Source organism: Vombatus ursinus, unplaced genomic scaffold (assembly GCF_900497805.2).
Source record: "Vombatus ursinus unplaced genomic scaffold, bare-nosed wombat genome assembly UNPS02014841.1, whole genome shotgun sequence".
NCBI classification, from domain to species: domain Eukaryota; kingdom Metazoa; phylum Chordata; class Mammalia; order Diprotodontia; family Vombatidae; genus Vombatus; species Vombatus ursinus.
The window spans coordinates 3,496,058-3,518,360 of NW_020954619.1; the positions used below are offsets into that span (position 1 = coordinate 3,496,058).

The following is a 22,303-nucleotide window of genomic DNA, read 5'->3' on the forward strand; positions in this document are numbered from 1 at the left end:
TAAATCAAATCCTGCTACATGGACTATATTTTCCCCACATTTTTCTTCTGGAGTTCATAAAATCATGATTAAGTGAACAGTTAACCTATAACCAAGGCTAAACAGAAAATATTGTTGAATACTCATTGTGGAAATTCTAAAGTGTATTAATTCCTTTTCCTTAATTGGTAGAGACTCCTCTACTAAACAAAATGAGATTGGGAGAAATTCCTTCAGACTACAAGACAAATTCTAGAAGTTAAGAGAGGGGGTGTGTGTGTGTGTGTGTGTGTGTACTTCATTGATTCAAGGATTTCATCTCTGTGTGTTCCCTATTAACAAGGATGGCAAAACTTTTACAACTTATTAGATGATGTTTGAGTTGTTGTGCTCACAAATTTCATCACCGTCTGGCCTACACAGTGGCGAGGCTCTAGGAGCTTAGCTGAACTGTTTCGTGGACAACAGACACATAAATCTGTTACATTTTTTACTTACTATAGCAAATGACTGGACTTAAATTCCATTGGCCTGGCCTTTGAGAATCCACCATACTATGAGGTAGTTCTAGTGAAATCTTTAGTGATGGAATGGCTTTCTGTTAAAGGAATCCTTAAATCTCTGGTGTTAATTATTTTTCTCACAGATGCTTTTTGTTACTAGAAGCATTTACTTATTTTTCACTCACCATATATTTGTTAAGGACTTGAAGATGCTAATCTATTGACATTCATTACCATTACCATTATTGTAAAATAAGTCCAGAAGTGTAAGAATGGAGTTAACACTGACTGAAGGGCTATTAAGTGTCCAGCTGAGGACTTTGCATTTCATTCTAGGGAGAATAGGAATTCTTGAGCAAAGAAGTGACACAATTTTTGCTTTTGGAAGAAGATTTTGGTAGGGAATAGATTGCAGAAGGGAGAGACTTGAAGTAGGGAAATGATTGGGGACTACTAAAGTAGGACAGACAAGAAGTAATGAGGTACTGAATTAGGCTAATGGTTATCTGAGTGGAAAGAGATGTTGTTGAGGTAGATTAACAGTTCACTAAAGTCAAAGGTGGGGAAATTCAGGAAGAGGCAGTTGGGTGCTTAATCAGCAAGCACCTCCTCAGTGCCAGAACCTGCTAAGCACTGCACATACAAATAGTAAGGTTAAATAGTACTTGTTCTTGGATAAGTTACATTCTGACAGAGGAGACCACATGAACATGTCTGTCTATGTATGTATGTATCTATCTTATCTATCTGTCTGTCTTTCTATCCATCTATGTATCTGTCTATCTAATCTGTCTAATCTATCTATCATTGGAACAAAGAAGGACTCGAGGCAGGGAGACCAAATAATCAACAGATGAGAAATGAGAAAAGTCTTTTAGATAATGCTTAGTTGACTTACTGATTTCAGATTTAGTTATTAAGAAATCATTGGGTAACCTTGGTGAGAAAAGTTTCAGTCTAATAGTGAGGTCAGAAGATAGATTCTTCCTATTTGCCTTTCTTTTTTAATGTAATATATTTTTTAATATTTTGATATTGAAATATCACACATTATTAAAAATTCCCTCCCCCCTCCCTAACTGAACTGAAAAGCACAAATACTAATCTAGGGATTGTATTTGATAATGTATAGGCTTGCCCTCTGCCTCTCAGCTATGAGGAGGAGGAAATGTTCTCTAGGATCATTATGGATTTTACAGTTTGACCTTCTTTTAGTGACTTTTTCACTTATTTCACATAGTATTGTTGTTATTATATATAATGATCCTTTTTTCCTGCTTGTTTCATTCTACATCATTTCATTCAGATCTTCCCATGAATTTCTCATATTCATCATTTCTTATTATGTGACCTGGTTTTTTCAGTCATTTTCCAATTGATTTGTACCCACTGTTGCATTGTATTAACAACAACTGGTTATTTATTTTATACTCTTAAGGGTCACAGGACCATAAAATGTAAGGCATGTAATTTTTAAAATCTAAAATTGCAATTTTATCCAGGTTAAAATATGTTAATATTTGTTAAGGGGAATCAATAAATTAAATATAAGCATTTCTTCAGAACAAGTTATTTTAAAATATGAACCAAAATCCTCTCTGTGTGAGTTAGGATGGGCTTTTTTCAACTGCAATATGCGTCATTGAGGGGAATATCATTGATGTGGTCGTCTTTCTGTTAGAACACTGGAGAACAGAAACACTACCAAGTACATAATTTAAAAAACAAACAAACACCCAAGTATCTAATATTGAGACATAATAATGAACACATTTAGTAATGCATAGTTAACTCATGTCCATGAAAAACTCATCTTCCTTACACTTTAGCACTTACTTTGGCAATTGTTTTTATTTTTCAAATAAAGGAAGATACAGTTGAAGTTTAATTCCCATATATCCTTTTTCTTTAATCTTGGTAAATTTATGTCCCTATTTCTTTCATCGAATTTAATCATCAAATAATAACCCAGGCTTTAGTATTTGCACATTTTTCCCCTCCTTGCTTATTTCCATTCTTTCCTTTCTTCTGCTCAATGATTTTAATGATTACCATCTGTACTATTTATTTTGCTGTTTTAGTTTTTTTTTCATTGTGAAAATTGAGTTAAAATATTTTCATAGTATTAAACATTAATCTTAGGAAATCTAAGTACTTTATTATTTTAAGATTCATCATCATGTCTATTTTGAAACTATTAAACTTTACAGTAATTCAGAATGGAATAAAATATATCATCTTAAGTTTTATAATTTAATTTTAAAATATTGCATATTTTCTGTTAATGATTTTCAGAAGTTGAAGAATGTCAGCAATCAGAAAATGTAACAGGAGGTGAATCTGGCTGCCTGTTGGTCAACCAGGAACAACAGATACCCCGTAGCAGTAGTACTTCTGATATAACTGACCAGTTACATTCTGATTCTTATCAAGGTAAACTATATATTTTTATTGTTTTTATAAGGTTGTGAATCCTCACAGCAAAAAAATATTTAACTAAACCTGTGATTTCATTGTTATGGAGAACTCTCAGATGAGAAAACTCCCTCTGTCAAAGTAGGTCAGTAATGTATAATCTTAGGGAGTATTCTAGAGCACTTGAGAGGTTATGTGACTTGCCCATAGTCACTCAGCCAGGATATGTCTGAGGCTGGATTTGAATTTAGGTCTTCCTAGCTCTAAGAAAAGCTCTCTATCTCTGCCACATTGTCTGTCACTTTGGACATATTTTTTAAAACTTTTTTCTTAACTTATCTTTACTTTTTTTTTTGTTTTTTGTTTTTTGTTTAGGCAGGGGGGTTAAGTGAATTGTGCAGGGTCACACAGCTAGTAAGTGTTATGTGTCTGAGGTCAGATTTGAACTCAGGTCCTCCTGAATCCAGGGCCAGTGCTCTATCCACTGGGCTACCTAGCTGCCCCTTATTTTTACATTTTTGAAATCAATTGATTTTTAAGTATAACAGTATTTAGAGATTGACTATTCTATGTTTAGCTTATGGGGAATGATAATCTCATATATACATGTTACTGACTTATTTACCTTATCTCCAGTTCTAAGGCAATTAAGGGGTATATTCCAGTATTTCCTCATTAAGTGTTAATATTACAAACTTTCAATCATTTAGTTTTGAGTCCCCACTTTATTTTTTAAACATTATTTATTAAAGTAGAGAAGACTTTTCCCATAAATTTTTTTTCCTCTCCCCCCCTCCTACTTTTTTCTCTCCTCTCTCCCTCTTTCTTCACCCCTCCAGTATCTCTCTGCGCCACCCCCCTCACTCCCCTCCATCTTAACCTCTCTCTCTCTCTCTCTCTCTCCTTCCCTCACAATGAAGGATGAATAGTATGATCTAAAGAAGCCTAAGCTAGCCCATGAAAGGTGAGGTCTAGTAGTAGTTCTATCACCATATTTGTTTGACTTTGGAGAACTTCTTTGGGCCTGTTTTCTGACGTGTAAAATGATGAGGTTGACTTGATGCTTCCTAAGGTCCCTTTGTAACACTAAAATATTATAACTGATTCTCTCACTAATGGGAGAAATGAATGAAATGATGTAGAGTAGCCATTGGAAAGACCTGACCATTAGGTGTTTCCATATTGTTGTTTTTTCTCTTTTTCTGTTCTAACATAAAACCCTATTTTTGAGCCTTATGTGCCCACTAATTAGAATTCAGCAATTGTTTATTTTAAAAACTATAATAAATCAGAAATATGTAATCCACTTCATTTTTCATTCTACAGGTAAAAAAATAGAGAACTCACAGAATCTAAGTTCATCAGATCCCAGACAAATTCAGGAAAATAAAGGACATTTAAAGAAAGAAAATGAAGGACCAACAGTAAGATACTTTAATTATTTTATCAGATTGGTATTCCTTTGTGAATTATAACTAAACATTATTTAATTAAAATAAATAATAGCAGTGTTATAAATGTCAATGTTTCCCCTCTCCCAAACTCATACACTCTGGTAGGAAATCATCCCAAAGAATTTGAAGATCATTTCTAGCTTCTAATGTTTTAGGAAAAGAAAAAAAACCAACATGTAATTTTATAGGTATATTAGGAATTTGAGAATTAAACTAGTTCAGAATTTTAAAAAACAATAATTAATTGTCTGAAAACTAGTTGCTATTACCCTAAGGAGTTATATAAATAGATTTCATCATTCCTTATTGCTTATAGGCATAAATCATCATCTTTTTTTCCCTTATATTCTCCTAATTTTGGCAATGGGCAACATTTTTTTTTATCTTAGTGATGTGCCTTTTAAAGACATTTTTCCACTATTTCAATTACTAGGACATGTTATGAACCTCCAAAAACATAAATAACTTATTTCCTTTTTTTGTAATTTAATCAATCCAAATGGATCAGATTCTCCTGTAAATTAAGAATTCATATGCTATTTTAATCCATTAACTCTATAGTGTACTAAACTTTTAATTGTTAGTCTTTCCATGCTGGGGGAAGAAAAACCCTTTCCTTTGACCTTGTTTCTACTATTACCTCCTTTATTTTCCACTTTTCATGTGAACTGGTTTTCAGTCTTGGTTCTGCCACAAACTAGCTGTACATTTGAGGATGAGTCACCAAACCTTTCTTAGCTTCAGTTTTCTAATTTGTAAAATGAAGATATTTGATTAGGTAACTTTGGACTCTAATTCTGGAAGCCAAAAATATCCGGGCTTATACTCAGAGAGAGGCAAACACTGATAAGAAGCTATATGTTTCTGCATATATACTTAAGTGTATTAATAGAACTTTAAAAATAATTATGCATAATTTTGTATTCCTCATTAGTAGGTTGGTTTAATCGAATGCCTGTTGACATAATGAAGTCCATAAATTGAAATTATTAATTTTGAGTAATTGATAATTTCTTTATGGAAATGTATAAACATTGAACATAGATACAGAATATTAAGGCATTCTTTTTTTGCTTTTCTGATTGTCTATTTTTTGTTTGGCTGCTAGAAATGTATACCAGAAAATTATGCAGTTTCTTTAAAATGAAAAGTAGCTTGTAGTAAACAAATGCAACATGATTTCTCTTTGTCTAAAGGTTTTAGTGCGAAGAAGCAGCAGCCCAGCTGAAATAGATTTAAAAGATGATTTGCAGCAAACAGAAGGAAAATGTAGAGAAAGACAAAAGAGTAAGTTCCGGGGACTTGAATTGTTATTTTGATCATCTGCAAAAACTACATACATACATACATACATACATACATGTGATTTTTTCCCATTTCTCATTACAATAACACCTCACTATTTTACTTTAATGGGGTGTTTTGTTTAACCAAATTTTCTAGCCAACTATGGATTTGCACAGTAACATGTTTCACTAGGCAAGGATTTAGTGGAACAAATTGTTTTGTCTGATGACTATAGCCAAATGAAGGGGAAAATGAAATCCTTTCCCCAGCATTTAGTTTCTTCAGTTCCCAGATAAATCCCACAAACTTTACATAGGTTTATAAATTTCTTTAATTCAAATAAGTATTTAAAAAGCAATGTTCAATTGGAAATGTGAGAAAAGGTAGCCTTTTAAAAAAAAGTAGTAGGAACAATTGGAAAACCTATAGTAATAGCCTTCTTGTCCTTTGTTTGGAAACTCTGAACCGTAGCTATTCAGAACAACCTCTGAGCAGTAAGAAAAATATCTGTCACAAAACTCACCAGATACAGATTGCATAGGAGATTGCATAGATACATTTTCAGATCCTCACAGAGAGGCTAGCATGAGAAATTAGATCTTTTAATAATTTTGGCCATCTGATTTTCCATGACAAATTTTAATTCTTTCTTTGTTGAAGTTATTGTGATAAGGGGGCAGATTGGTAGAGGGAAATAGTGAGAAGTGATAACTAACAGCAATCAATGAGACAATTACAAAAGGGAGATAGCAGAACTTTTAAAGTATAGTAATCTGATAACATTTAGCATTGAAGCTGAAGATATCACTGTTTTACAACATAGTACAATAATCTTTATTCAAAGTGATGACCTTGAATCATTAATTAAAGGTTAAATTTTGCTCAGTGTACTGTTTGATAAGTCAGGGAAGTATGTTTCAGAAATATTTCCATTAAATTAATCACTACAAAAAAATAGTTGTCAAGTGCATGAGAGTCCAATTATTTGGAAAATTCACTTGTGGAACACCTTATTGCACTATTAATTGCAGTTTAATGAAACACTACTGTACTGGTCGGAACAGGGATGAAAAGCCTTCAACTAAGAGCAGATCTGGCTCAATGAGCAAGTACCAAAGAAGGATAAAAGCATTATAATGTATGCTTCCAGTTGAGCAAAATGACTTTAAAAGTACTTTAGGAGATTCCTAAAAGATCATGAAATGGAAATTACTTCTCTGTGAAATTCTATGGCCATATCTCTGTGTGTTTCTATCTTTTCTCTATTTCTGATGTTTCTCTCCTTGCTGTAAATTTCCAGTAATACCTACAGTATAGAGTGAAAATATTTATTTGTTGGATTTATTGAATTTATTTTTGTTTTCCCTAACCTTGGTTTTTTAAAAATATTTTCTCTTTTTTTAGTCAAAGTTTTACCTTTTCAATGTTGCTCATGATTAACATTAACCTTGTTATTTTTTTATGAATTCATTTTGCTTTTGTTCACAACATTTGGCTATCAATTAAAAAAGATTATTTATTAAAATTTAAAAGATTTAAAAGTAATATGAGCATGCAGTTGCCTTTGGTTGTCTTAGCTAAGCCAACTTTCCACAAGGGCAAAAAGCACAAGTTCTTAGAAAATAATATATGCATTGATTATTTAAAAAACTAACACTTGACTGTATTTGTCTGAATAGTCTGTAGGTTATATATTCTTCTAGCTTAATTTATGACTCTTGATGGCTGTGACTGACATCATTTAAGTCTTTTAAAGAGATTTCTGAAACTTTTTGTCTTTTGTCTGAAGCCTTCAGACAGTAAGCAGCCTTTGAATGTAGACCTTTGGGTTTTGCTAACCTCTATAGATTCTTATCAATATCTGACTAAGGGTTCTTTGGGTACACCACTGTGCCTTTTAGTTGTATGTTCTAGTTGGATGCTCACTGATTTAGCTTATCACTTTAATTGTTGTGAAAATAACATTTTATTTTTATAATTTACAGTTATTCATTATCTATATCTTTTAACTCCCCTGGTTGTGTTAGGTGAAAGTGTTAGCAGTGACACATCTCTTGGCTATAATAATGAGGTAGAGATAACAATGAATCCATGGCATCCATTTGAAGAAGACCAAGAACTGAATACACCAACTGATGTTGCTGTTGATTCAGATGCTAGACATTGGTTACAGCTGAGCCCCACAGATGCTGCAAATTTAACAGGTAATTATTATTTTGCCATAAATGCAACCACTTTAATACACATACATGAAGGAAACAGACTTTCATAAGTGGTACTCTTCCCCCCCAGCTTTTAAGTGGTTAATAATAACCTAAATTTCTAAAATTAAGTACTTTGATACCAATTTAGCACTTTATATGAATAAACTTAGAGTTTAAAGGACTTCAGAAGTTATCTAGTACAAACTCATCTGAAACAATAAATCTCTCTCTTAAAATCTGTGATGGTTTCAGGTATTAGTTTTATTTCCTGCACTATATGCCATTTGAGAGAAAGGACTATTTCTTTTTGTTTGTTTGTTTTGTAGAGAAAGGGCTGATACTTCATTTGTAAGTTATTCTGTTGTTACCACTTAAGAACTATTGATTGTTGAGGTAGTAAGCATTCAGTAAATATTTCTTGAAATCAACAAGTTGATTCAGTTGTATCATTCTCAGTAGCAGGCAAAATTAAGTGAAACTTAACTTCTCTGTTGCCCATATGTAAAGTCAGTCAATAAATTAAGGATCTAGTATGTGCCAGACACAATGCTAGGAAAGGAGTGTACAAAGACAAAACAATACATCACCTATCCCCATTTGTTTAATAAGAAAGTAAAGTTTGGGAAGTATGTCATAAGTTGAAAAATCATAAAAATTGCTAAATAAAATAATTGAACCTTATGACTAGAAGAGACCTTAGTGATGAGCTTAATAAACTGAAATACAGAGCCATGAAGGGGCAGACACCCATCTAGATGTCAGAATCAAGATCTGAAAGGATCTTGACAGGTGGGCTTGATCTAATAAGATGAAATTCTATAGAGATAAATGTAGAGTCTCACATTAAGTAATGTAATATGGAAGAGTATAGACATATAGTAGTTGTTAGGAAAAGAATCTTTGCTTTCCAGTGGCCTGCAAGCGCCATGTAAGTCAGCAGTAGGAGATGGCAACCAAAAAACTGATGCAGTCTTGGCCTGCCTTAGGAGGGGGATAACTTTCAGGAATGACATCTGTCCTTGTCTGATCTCTTGGAGCATTGTGTTCAGTGCTGGGCTTCACGGTTTAAGAAGGATACTGATAAACCAACAAGTATTCAGAAGAGGATAGCTAGGATGGCAAAAGGTCCTGAGATCATGACATAGGAGATTTGGTTGACAAAACTAGTTGTGTTAAACCTGACAAAAAGAAGTCCTGGAGGAGACACAATACCTGTCTTCAAGTATTTTAAAGGATTCCCTATGGCCAAAAGATTAGACTTGTTCTCTTTGAGCTCTGAGAACAGAACCAGGAACTGGATGTGGTGGCAAAGAGGCAGGTGCCTGCTTGATGCCTGGAGAGGGGCCATGGTCATTTTCAAGTATATAGTAATGAGGATTCTGTTGTGAAAAGGTTGGGTTAGGTGGCCATGAAGTTCACTTTCAGTTCTCTCATCCTATGGTCTCCTCAGTGTTGATCTCCTTACACCCTTCCAGGAGTGCAGATCAAAACCCATCTGTGCCTTCTCAAACCATGAGACTGATATCTATGTCCTCCTGTGAATTCCAGGGAGTCCTCCCCCCAGCTTTCAGAGGTCTTTTTCATTTTTTCATTTTCTAAGCTTTTACTTAGTATTTTATTTTTCCCTAGTTACATGTAAGAACAATTTTTAACATTCGTTTTTAAAACTTTGAGTTCTAAATTTTCTCCCTTACTCCCTCCTCACCCCCACCCCCCATTGATAAGGCAAGCAATTCAATGGATGTAGATTATACATGTTTAGTCATGCGAAACATATTCTTAATAGTCATGTTGTGAAAGAAAACATAGACGAGAAAAAAAAAACCTTCAGACACCATCAGTTCTTTCTTTGGGGATAGATAGCATTTTTCATCATAAGTCCTTCAGCATTGTCTTGTATCATTGTGTTATTGAGAATAGCTAAGACATTCACAACTGATCATCTTACAATATTGCTGTTACTTGGTACACAGTACATTTCACTTTGCATCAGCCAATGTAAGTTTTTTCAGGTTTTTCTGAGAGTATCCTTCTCATCATTTCTTATAGTACAATAGTATTCCATCATAATCATATGCTATAACTTGTTCAGCCATTTTCCAATTGATGGGCATTCAGGGGCCCTTTTCTTAATCTCCTTACACTAAGGGACTTTGGCATAAATGTTTGTTCCTTCAAATAATTTAACCTTCTAATTCCTCACTCTCTTCAGATTCTATGACCACCTCATTCTGCTAGGTGTCACAGCATAGACCATCTTCTTCAAGGCCGGAAGATCTGAGCATAAATGTGGCCTCAGATGCTTACTCACTACATGATCTAGGGGAAGTCACTTAACTTTTGTCTGTTTCAGCTGTAAAATGGAGATAATAAAAACACCTCCCTCCTAGGGTCATTGTGAGGATAAAATGAGATAATATTTATAAAGCACTTTATAAACCTTAAAGTTATACATGTTAGCTTTTATTATAGGAAAGTAAATGGTACAGTGGATAGACTGTTGGGCCTGGAGACTGGAAGACCTGAGTTCAAATCCAATCTCAGATGCTTACTAGCTGTGTGACCGTGGGCAAATCACTTAAACTCTATCTGCCTCAATTTCTTTATGTGTAAAATGGTGATAATAATAGCACCTGCTCCTCGGATTGCTGTGAGGATCAAATGAAATAATTATTTGTAAAGTGCTTAGCATATAGCAGGTAATTAATAAATACTTGTTACCTTTCCTTTCCCTTCCCTACCTTTCCACTTTAGCCACACAAAAATAATTATATTCCTGCTTTTCCAGTCACCCGTAAGTGTAATCTCATACCTATCTCCTTAACTCTGACTTGTTTCTGTCTGGTCATACCTCTTCTGAACTTCTTCCTTGTCCTCATCTTAACCTCTAGTTGCTCTAGCATTGAGTATTTTTTTCAGTCCATTGTCCTTGGTCTAGTTTCACTTTACCAGTTCACCTCCACTGTCCACACTGTCATATATTGTCCTCTTCTCTTGTCACCATTCATACCTTAAACTCCAAAGCTGGATTACTCCCACTGTTCACCTGTTCTAAACATTGGAGTCATTTCAGTCCTTGAAGATATTGTTTATCTGGGATTGATGACTTGAATTGGTCAAGGATAGCTTGGTGATCTCTTATTACCGTCTTACTTATTTGGGCTATCAAAACCCTGTTAACTATTAACATTGTACATGTTCCAGTCTGAAGGTAATGCCGAAGGAAAATAAGAATTGAACAGCTCTGTCTCCTCTCTGATCAATTATCATCACCCCTCTCACTACACTGCCACTGCTTTAAACTCTAGAAGCTCCCTATATAAATATAACCTGAGCACTCTCTCGCTCTCTCCCTCTCCCTCCCACCCCTCTCTCTTCCTGCCCTACCCCCTTGCACCCCCCCCACCATACACTCACTTTGCTTGCCACATAAGATAGTTGTCAGTCAGTAAACATTTATTAAGTGCCAACTATGTTTGAGGTACTCTAAGTGCTATGGATACAAAGAAAGGAAAAAGTTCTTGTCCTCAAGAAGCTCGCAATCTAATGAAGAAGACCACATGAAAATAGCTAGATACAAACTATAGACAGGATAAATAGGAAATAATCAGTGGAGCCAAGGCCCTAGAATTAAGAATGATTGAGAAAGGCTTCCTCTAGAAGGTGGGATTTTAGTTGAGACTTGAAGGAAACCAAGAAAACTGGGAGGCAGAGATGAGTAGAGAGGGTTTTCCAGGACAGGTGGACAGCCAGTGAAAGACAGAATGCATATGAAGACACTTTGAAACCTGTAAAAAAAGTTATACAGACAAAAGGTGGTCTTATTAATAAAAATGAAAAGTACACCTTTAGTATTCAATACTCTAAGGACAGCCATTAGATTAGGATGCTTATTAAAAATTAAAAATTTTAACATTTGGTCTTTTAACATGGGTTTATTAGTTCTCTGAAACAATCTGCTTTTTAATTTAATGTTTCACAGAGGAACAATATATGTAGAAAATGTCAGCAACCATGCTACTATTTATGCCATGTTCTGAGTTATTTTGGGAAAAATAACATTTTAAAATATTAAAAATGTTTTGGAAAAATTTCCCAAGATCACATTAAATTGAGGTCTCATCCATGTAAGAAACTGTATTGTAATTTTTAAGCTTTTGGGTGGGGATTACTGAGAATTACTGAGATGGGGATAATATGAGAGAGTGGGATTGTGCCAACCATTGAGGAATGAATTCTGGAAGATTCTCAGGAGCTAGTGAGAGGTGCCTTGAGGGAGGCAGATGATCAGACTGTTGTTCAAGGCCCTCCCTAGCATCCCATCCTTGTGGCAGGTATTAGCATTGCGTTCTGCGAGGCTCCAAAGGCCCACTTCATAGCAGGCACAAGTCCAGACAAGAAGCAGGAGTTGGGGAAGCAGTTAGATGTGGGTCTGATCTGGAAAGGGCCTCAAGAACATTGGAGAAGCCCACCCTGGGGTGAAGACAAAGGCCACAGGCAGGTGGCCTGGATCAGGACAGGCACAAAGCTCCTTACCATAAAAAAAATTAGAACAGAAGCAGGTTATGTACCTTTACATCTATGGCTAGGGGATAAATTCTTATCCAAATAGGGATGGAGGTAATTACAAAAAATGTTGGTTATATGAAATTGAAAAGCTTTTGCATGAATACAGTTGATGCATATGGGATAAGAAGGGAAGTTATTTATTAGGAAAAAATCTTTGTGTCAAATTTCTTGGGGTTTGGTATCTAACACATACAGATAACTAACAGGTACAAAAGACCAAAAGCTATTCCTCAGTAGATGAGTGGTCAGTAGATATGAACAAACAACTCTCAGAAGAAGAATTATAAGCTATTAACTTATTTATTACTACTATGTGGAAAAAAAATGCTACAAAATAATGAGTATTTCCATTCAAAATAATCCTGAGGTTTCATCTCAGACCTAGGAAATTGGCAAAGATGATAAAAGATAGGAATAATCAATGTGGTTGTGGAAAAAAAGACATGGTAGTACTTTATTGTATGCACCTGTGAATTCACCCAACCTAGGCATAAACACCTGGGAGGTCATTGACAAAAAGAAAGGCACCATATAGATTAATATATTTATGGCATATATTTTTTGTGTACCACAGAAATGGAAACAAAGTAGATACCCATCAATTGGAGAATGGCTTAATGAATTATGGTATATGAATGAAATATATTACTATGTTATAAGAAAGGATTGCAAGAACTGATGAAAAATCAGGTACAGAACCCAGAAAACAATATACACTGTAACTACAATAGTGTAAATGGAAAGAACAGCAACCGCAGAACAATTTAAAGCGAATGTTTCGAAATTATTTGATGATGGTAGAAAAGGGATTTCAGATGTTCTCCCCACCCTACTCTTTTCAGAAGTCCGGGTCCATGGGTATAGGGCATTTTATACAACATAAGTTGTTGTTGTTGTTGTTGTTGTTTTAATATGTATAAGTTAATCCTGTCTAGTGCTATATTCCAGTAATCAGTCTCATACCACCCATTCTCAGTAAAACCACAGGACTAAATTTGCCTTCTAGAATTAAGAATTCTAATTCTTGCTTGTTAATCCATACTTCATACATTAGTATGTAGACATCTGGTGGTTTAATTACTTTTCTTGAATTTTGTCTCCTCTGAGTTTGTAAGTATATATACTACTCTACTTCTTCTGATATTGTAGCTATACTCTATGGCAGTTATCTTGGGGATGGACATAGGCGTCTTTGACTTTCTTTTTGATTTTAAGTCAGATTTGCAAAATTGTATTTGTGTGTTCCTCACCAGTGTTTGTTAGGCATATTCCATTCCTAGCATTGGAGCCTGTCATTCCTGTATTTTAGGCCACAGTCCAGAAATCTAAATCCCATTCTCAAATAACATCCTCTTAGTCACTTTCCAAATTTTCCTTTCTCTTCTGAATCCCATGCCTTTAATAGGCAGTGGTTATGATACTGAGGCTTCCTAGATATATACACAGAAGAAAGCAGAACTCTTTATTGTTGTTATTAGGTTAACAAATGGTTGTGCCAGTACCCTTCTGCAGAGAATCACCAACTAGCACTTTTCATCTCTTCTTCTTGTTGAATAATGCCTCTCTAGCAATACTTTTAAATCCATATTATCATCTCTGGGAGGATACGAAACTGCTACAGGAAGCTGTAATTTTTGCATTTTAAAATACAATAAAACTTTCAATTAAAAATGTAAAGATCATTCTTATCTCATGGACCTCCAGCCCATGCGTAGTTTGTTGATCCTTGAATAAAAATGAGACCTCTTTTTATAACTTTAGCAATAGTGAACACTTAATACTTTTTCATTTATTCATTCCTTCATTTTGTTCTCCATAATAAATTGTAGAGAGAGAGACTGTTATTCTGTATTCCTGGCATAGTTGATAAAGCATTGGACTTGGGAATCAGTGAGACCTGGTTTAAATCCATTTACCCTTAGTGTGTGATCCTGGGCAAGTCACTTTCAGTGTCACTTTCTTTATCTGTAAGATAAAACTAGTAATATCACCTGCCTCATAGGGCCATTGTAAAGATCGATTGAGATAATATATGAATCATTTTGCAAATCTTAGCTATGTAAATTTTAGCTGTTTTTTTGTTGTTGTTACTACCTTTACATTCTCTTCTAGGAGGGAGAAGTATATATCACATTTGTGTAGCTCTGACAGAAATACAGACATTGCACACAACATTAGTGACTGCCCAATTTACCTTGCTTTCCATACTTAATAAAAATTCAATTCAGTAAATATTTATTAAGTAACTACTGTGAGCCTGGCACTGTGCTAAGCACTAGAGGTACAAAAATATGCAAAAGACAGTCCTTGCCCTCCAAGAACTTGTAGTCTAATGGGGGAGACAACATGCAAACAAATATATACAAAGCAAGCTATTTCCAGCATAAGTAAGAAATAATTAAAAAAAGAGAATGCACTGTAATTCAGAGAGGTAAGTCTTCTTATTGAGATTTGAGATTTGAAAGGAAGCTAGCAAGGTCAGTAGTTGGAGTAAAGGAGGGAGAGTACTCCAGGCTTGGGGGGTAGCCAGAGGAAATGCCTGCAGCCAAGAAATGGAGGATATTGTTTGTGAAGCAGCCAGAAGGTCAGTATTACTGGCTCTATGAGCATGTGTTGGGGAGTAAGGTATAAGAAGACTGGAAAAGTGGGAGGGGCCTAGGTTATGAAGGATTTTGAATGCGAAACAGGGCATTTTATATTTACTCCTGGAGGTGATAGGGAGCCACTGGAGTAGAGTCACATTATCAGACCTGCGTGTTAGGAAATCACTTTGGTGGTTGAATAGAGAATTGATTGGAGTGGGGAGAGACTGGAGGCAGGCAGACCCACCAGCAAGGTACTGTAATAATCCAGGTATGAGGTGATGGAGGCCTACATTAGAGTCTTGGCAGTGTCAGAGTAGACAAGGGGATATATTTGAGAGATATTGCGAAGGTGAAATTAGTAGGTCTTGCCAATAGCTTGGATATGAGGGGGTGAGAGATAATGAGGAATCCAGGATGACCTCTTGGTAGCAAACCTGAGGAACTAGGAGGATGGCATTGCCCCTTATAGTAATAGGGAAGGTAGGAGGTGAAGAAGGTTTAGGGGGTAAGATTAGTGAGTTCTATTTTGTACATATTGACTTTAAGATATCTACTAGATGTCGAGGTATCTAAAAGGCAGTTGGAGATGTGAGATTAGAGGTCAGGAGACAGATTAGGCAGGAAAGCTAGATTCAAGTACCATCTACATAAAGATGGTAATTAAATCCATGAGAGCTAATGAGATCACCAAATGAAGTAGTATAGAGGGAGAAGAGGAGAGAGGCCAGGAAAGAACCCTGAGGGACACCTAGAGTTAGAAGGCATTATCTGCAGCAGGACCCAGCAAAGGAGACAGAGAAGGAGAGGTCAGATAGGTAGAAAGAAAACCAAGAAATAATGATGTCCCAAAAACCTAGAGGGAAGAGAGGATCAAGGAGGAGAAAGTGATTAATAGTGTCAGAAGCCACAGAGAGGCCAAGGAGAATGAGGATAGAAAAAAATCCATTGGATTTGGCAATTAGGAGTTCATTAATCATTTTGGAGAGAGCAATTTCAGTGGAATGATAAAGTCAGGAGCCAAATTGTAAAGAGTTGAGAAGAGAATGAGAGGAGAAAAAGTGGAGGCACCTGTTGTAGATAGCCCTTTTGAGAAGTTTGTCTCCAAAGGGCAGAAAAGAAATAGGATGATAGTGGGGATGGAAGGATCAAGTGAGGGTTTTTTCAGGATGGGGAGTCAAAGGCGTGTTTGTAGGAAGTAGGCAATGAGGCAGAGAGAAATTGAAAATTAGTGAAAAAGTGGAAATGACAGAGAGGGGGCAATCTATTGGATGAGACTAAATTGAATGGGATCACTTGAACAAGCAGAGGTAAAAAGTGGTAAGGAGTGAGGTCATTTCATCAGGTGAAATAGGGATGAAAAAGAAGAAAGTGATAGAAAGTATCTCAGTGATAGGAGATGAGAAAGAGGGGAGAAGAGAGAGTTCATGGCTAATGGCCTCAGTTTTTTCTGAAAATATCAGACAAAGTTCTCTGCTGAGAGAATGGGAGAAGAGGAGCCATGAAAGGTTTGAAAAAGGATGAAAAAGTTTTTAAGAGCCCTTGTGGAGAGTAGGATAGTGACTTGATAAAAGATGTATAGTAGAATTGCCTAGCATCAATAAGAGCCCAGTTGAAGTTGTATAACAAATTTGTAGCAGACCCAGTTGTGTGATTTTTCTACACCTTTGTTCAGGAGTGCATGTATAGGCGCAAAAATGATGGTGGGAGTGATCTAAATCTGAAACTTGTCTGGGTATAATCACCAATATGATTAGAGGGCTAGGGATTCAAGAGAGGAGTACAGTGTACACTTGAATTGGTTCATCAAGGAGTCAGGTTTAGGAAGAAGAGGGGAGAGTGTCTAGTGTAGGAGAGATGGCCTGGGAGAGAATTGAGGGATCAAGGGATTGGAGGTCATGGGGCAGAGGAAGTATAGAGTTAGGTAAAGGAAAGCAGAGGGAGAGGTGGAAAGCCAATAGATAATGACTGGATAAGGGGATTTCAGAATTCTTGAACGTGGAGGTGTACATTTGTGGGTGCTGGCAAGATCAAGACCATTTTTCTGCGTAGCAGAGATGAGGTGGAGGAATAGCACATGGGAGGAGAGTACATTGAGGAACTGAGTGGAAATTAAACCAGTCCTTGTCTTTCTCTCCAGTAGTTCCTTTGGAGAAACCAATTTTAAAATTGTCACTCTCTTCAACAAACTGTTAAATATATCCAACTTTTTTTACCTTTCTTTAGTCACCTCTTATCTTGTGTTAGCAAATAACTTTTCCCTCTTGTTTCCTTATCTTCCTCTTACTTCTCATTCTCTTCATTGAGTCCTTTCCTTCACCTTTTTCAGGTACCATGGCTTTAATCAATAATAGCTCATCATAGACAAACATTTTTTTTTCTGACAGGATTACTAAACCAGTTGATGGGGAGGGAGGGAAGCTAGGAACATAGTTTATTTAGATTTTAGAAAAGCTTTCGATCAAGGATCTAATTTGCTTCTTGTGGAGAAGATGGAGAAATATGGACTAGACAGTAATAAAATTCAGAACTGGTTAGATGGCCAGATTTAAGGCATAACGGTTACTGGTTCAGTGTCAATGAAGTAGGAATTTTCTAGAGGAGTACCCCAAGAATCTGTGATCGGCCCCATGCTGTTTAATATTTTTTATCAATGACGTGGATAAAGTTGGCATATTTTTCTTGGATCACATCTCATCTGATCTGTATTATGTTGATCATTGTGTTCAGTTCTGAGTGCCACAGATAAAGGATGCTGATAAGCTAGACAGGGAAGGGCCTTCAGACCTTGTCACGTGAAAATCAGTTGAAGGAACTAGAGATTCTTAGTGTGGAGAAGAAAATACCTAGAGTGAACAAAATAGCTGCTTCAAGAATTTGAAGGATTGTCGTGGTGACCAGGGATTAGGCTTGTAACTCAACTATTTCAGGAAAACTGACTTTCCTCAACTCTAAAATGGGAATAATAATAGCACCTACCTTGCAAGGTTGTTGTGAGGAACAAATGAAATCATATTTGTAAAAGTGCTTGTTAACACAGTGCCGGTCTATAAGAAAATCTACCTCCTGTTCCATTTAGTGCCAGAGGGCAGAAGCAAGAGCAGCAGGTGGAAGGACAAAGAAGCAAATTTAGACTGACACAAAATCATTCTTACCCCACCCATAGGGCTGCCTCGAGAAGCAGTGGGCTCCCTGTCCTTGAATGGTTTTAAGCAGCTTGGACAGCCACTTGTTAGGCATATTATTGTCTAGCTTGCTTGCATTAGCTGGCTACCTAGTTCCCTGTCAACTCTCAAATTCTGCAATTTGACAACTTAATCCTTAACCTTATATAACTTGAGTGATCACTGACACTTTAACCTTTCCTCATTTATCTTACTTTCTAGCATTTCTACATTCTCAGGCATTCCATATTTTTAAGAGAAGCTGAATACCTTTTATTCAGTGTCTGTGAAATTCAGAATATGAAGGTAGTTATTCCTGGAGGACCATAATAAAAATGGAATATAAATTATATGATTAAAATTATGTGTGGTGTTTTTTTGTTTTTTTTTTTTTTTAAATTCTACAGATAGCAGTGAATGCCTTGCTGATGACTGCAGTATAATTGCTGGTGGAAATCTCATAGGTTGGCATCCAGATTCTGCTGCTGTGCTATGGAGAAGAATCTTGGGAATCCTTGGAGATGTTAATAATATCCAGTCACCCAAAATCCATGCCAAAGTTTTTGGCTATCTCTATGAACTCTGGTATAAGCTAGCAAAGGTATTCTTTTTGATTTTACTTTTTCTCTAATATAGTACAATTTATTTACTATTAAAATGTTGCAGTTTGCTCTATTCAGGATATAACTTAGAAGTTTGAGTATATTTTGTGCTTATTGTGAAAACCAAATAAAAATTAAATATAAATTTCAGTCTTAAAACATGAGAATTTTTCTTATATAATGGTTTTATTTTTATTTTGTTTTCTTAAGAAATGACCTGATAGAATTTAGGTAGGAGCATGTTGAAATTCATAAGTAATTTGTGTGACTTTTATAATAGACCAGCTACCAAATACGGATTCATTCATTCTTTTGTAAGTATCCAAAAATAGTGAATTAAAATTGAGTTGAAAATGATTTCATTTCTTTATGTTAGTGCCAGTCCACTTATGTAAAGACAAAGATATAATTCTCGGAGGTTATTATTGGGGAAAAAGCTAGAAAAAATATTTATAGAATGTATTTTCTTGTTTATCCTTATAAAAATCAGGTAAGACTTTTGAGCAAACATTTTTCTGTCTTGTAATATATTTTTATGGCACTATATAATAAGCCCTCTAATAACTGTTCTTTCTGTTTAGATACGGGATAACCTAGCAATAAGTTTGGATAACCAGACTTCTCCATCTCCTCCTGTCTTGATCCCACCACTCCGAATGTTTGCATCATGGCTATTTAAGGTAAATTAATGAGTTTTTCGCCTTAAATTTTAAAAATTATTTATGATTTTTGTTTTTTACATCACCTACATCCCAATGTAACCCTTCCCTCCTGTCTTCCCTACAACAGAGGAAAAAGTGATAGAAAAAAATTCCAGCAAACTATATAAGTTGTTAGTATAAAGAAATTAGTATAGGATATTAAGATTCACTGTCAATGTATAGAATTTTATTGCAATATTGAAGTACTGAATTGGGCAATCGTAAAAATTACTTGTTTTTTTCAGGCTGTTACATTGCCAAATGAATATAAAGAAGGTAAACTACAAGCATACAGGCTAATCTGTGCTATGATGACCAGACGCCAAGATGTTTTGCCAAACTCTGATTTCCTAGTGCATTTTTATCTTGTTATGCACATTGGCTTAACTAGTGAAGATCAGGTATGTTCTTTGTTCCCTAATTTATTCATAATTGTCATTTCAAATGCATATCAGTCTTAAGAAACATGATAGTTTGGATGAAAATAATTTAAGAATTGGAAATGCAGAAGGAAGATTTGAATGATTTTTTTAAAAGACAGAACATGGGTTTCAAAGGGTACTTCTGTTACATTTGTTTCCCGAATATTTCTGTATTTTTTTGGAGTGACTTCTAATTTATTTTATTTATTCTTTATATTTAAAAAATGGCAATGATAAACTAGTTTTTAGTTCACATTATTTGAAAAATTATATAGTAAAATATGGCCTTTTTAAATATCAGAATTAGAGTAATCCTTAAAAGTAGGCCTATACGTCTTATTTAAATCCTGTCAGGATAGTGTATGAAATTTGTAGTTGTAGGAACATTTCTCTTCTTGATGTAGAATAGGCTTTTGAGATGGTTTTTAGAGAAAGAGAAGGTTGTGTCTGTAATCTAGGACATTTGACAATATTTCATGTTTTAATGACTGATAGTCCATTGAAATGGCCATCATAATTCTAATAAAGTTGATAAGAAGTTACTTCAGAAGAATATGCTGTCTTTGGAAAGTATCCACACTTGTAAAACTAAGGCCTCAGTTTTTTCTTATGGGAACCTATTTGTGATTTCCCCAAATTCTTATAATTATTGATTTTGGAGGGTGGGCAAGGGAAAGTGTGGCAACTGGCTACATTCTCCCTTCTCCAGAGGACTTCTCACAAGGTGAGAGCAAGAGAACATGACACCAGCAACTGTCCAAAGTCCCTTCTCTACTGAGTTTCCAGTGGTCATGAAAGACATGGTTGTGTCAATTTGCATATTCCAAAATTGCACAGCTAAAACATAATGAAGGCTTATAGAGAAACAGGTGGTGCAAGGAAAACCTGTTAGCTACCACTATGCTTTTTCTTTTCATCTGCAGCACTTAGCACAGTGTCTATCTTGTAGCAGTTAGTTAATATGTATCTGTTGATTGATTGTCTTAATTAAATAGATTAGAGGGAATACCATTTGAGGTGCCCTCTCATGATTTTTGTATTTATTTAAAATTTTACTTTAGCATTCTTTTAGATAAATGAATCTACATTTGTAAATAAACTGGAAGTACTTTACCAGGATTTTCTTATTAATACAGTATGCCCAGAGATTTCAATATCTCTATACTTGTTGAAAGCAGTTTTTCTACATGAAGTATAGGTACAAAATTGACAGCTCCATAGGATCCTGAATTTGGAACTCTTAGTGTCTATTGAACTGATCATTGTTATAGAGGTGGAAAGGGGGACCTTAAAGGTCATCTGGTCTAACCCCTAGGTTTGAGAATTAGTCTAATGTTGATATTTAAAAAAGGCCATATTTTACTATAGAATTTTTCAAACAATGTGAACTAAAATCCCATTTACCATTGCCATTTTTAAAATATAAAGCATATACAATATATTTAAATATAAAGAATATAAAGAAATTAGAAATCACTCCAAAAAAATGCAGAAGTATTTCAGTAAACAAATGTAACAGAAGCACCCCTGCAAATCCTAACCCTGTTCTTCTTCCTCACTGTGATCTCCACTCCCTTCAAACCTCAGTTCTTTCTTAGAATATGGCTGGCTACATTCTCCTTCCTTTCCCGTTTTGACCCCTTGGTGAACCGATTTAAAAAACTGAAGATTAGTGACAGATCAAGGATAACAGAGGTGGCAATCTTCTGGAGAACCCAGGATGGAATAGGATCATTTGTACATGCAGAGAATTTAGAATAGCAAGACGAGCCACCTCTTTCTGTGAGACACGGTTCATGAAGGAGACAGTGAGGAAAGTGTCTGCATGATGTAAGATGAGGAAGAGTATAGAGGAAACTCTTAGCAAATGGCCTCAATTTTTTTCAGTAAGATAAGGAGCTAGATCTTCAGCTGTGAAAGGGTGGGGACAGAGAAGCCACGGAACGATCCAGGAAAAATGAAAAAGGTTTTCAAAAGCCTTCGTTGAGTGGGATACTGAAATGATTAGGGAAATGTAAAAGGATTGCCCTTTCTTGTGAGATCTCTGTTGAGCTTATGTAACAAAACAAAAACTCCAGTTTTCTTAAGCAGCACATAGGTGGTAAAGTGTATAGAGTGCTGGGCCTAAAGTCAGGAAGACTCATTTTCCTAAGTTCAGATCTGGTCTCATACACTTACCATCTGTGCTGTGTGACCCTGGGCAAATCACTTAACCCTGTTTGCCTCACTTTCCTCCTCTGTAAAATGAACTGGAGAAGGACATGGCAAACCCCTTCAGTGTCTTTGCCAAGAAATCTCCCAAAGGGGTCACAACGACTCAGCACTACTGAAATGACTAAACAGCAGCAGCAGCAGCAGCAACAACAATAGAAATAGGAGCAAAAGTAGTGAATTGTAGGAGTAATCCAGGGCTGCACATGA

The 22,303-nt window shown here is 35.5% G+C and overlaps 1 protein-coding gene across 3 annotated transcripts in view; it reads left to right on the forward strand.

Moving 5' to 3' along the window:
- Window positions 1–22,303, forward strand: part of RALGAPA2 (Ral GTPase activating protein catalytic alpha subunit 2) — a 407,209-nt gene that overhangs the window by 130,376 nt on the left and 254,530 nt on the right. For all 3 annotated transcript variants that reach the window (XR_003567134.1, XM_027840277.1, XM_027840278.1), the window contains exons 17-23: window positions 2,778–2,915; window positions 4,224–4,321; window positions 5,548–5,638; window positions 7,666–7,842; window positions 18,565–18,758; window positions 19,341–19,439; window positions 19,706–19,861. Coding sequence is in view for 2 of the 3 variants with exons in the window: in XM_027840277.1 (XP_027696078.1) it covers window positions 2,778–2,915; window positions 4,224–4,321; window positions 5,548–5,638; window positions 7,666–7,842; window positions 18,565–18,758; window positions 19,341–19,439; window positions 19,706–19,861 (953 nt within the window). In the remaining variant the exon portion in view is untranslated. The remainder of the gene's footprint in view (window positions 1–2,777; window positions 2,916–4,223; window positions 4,322–5,547; window positions 5,639–7,665; window positions 7,843–18,564; window positions 18,759–19,340; window positions 19,440–19,705; window positions 19,862–22,303) is intronic.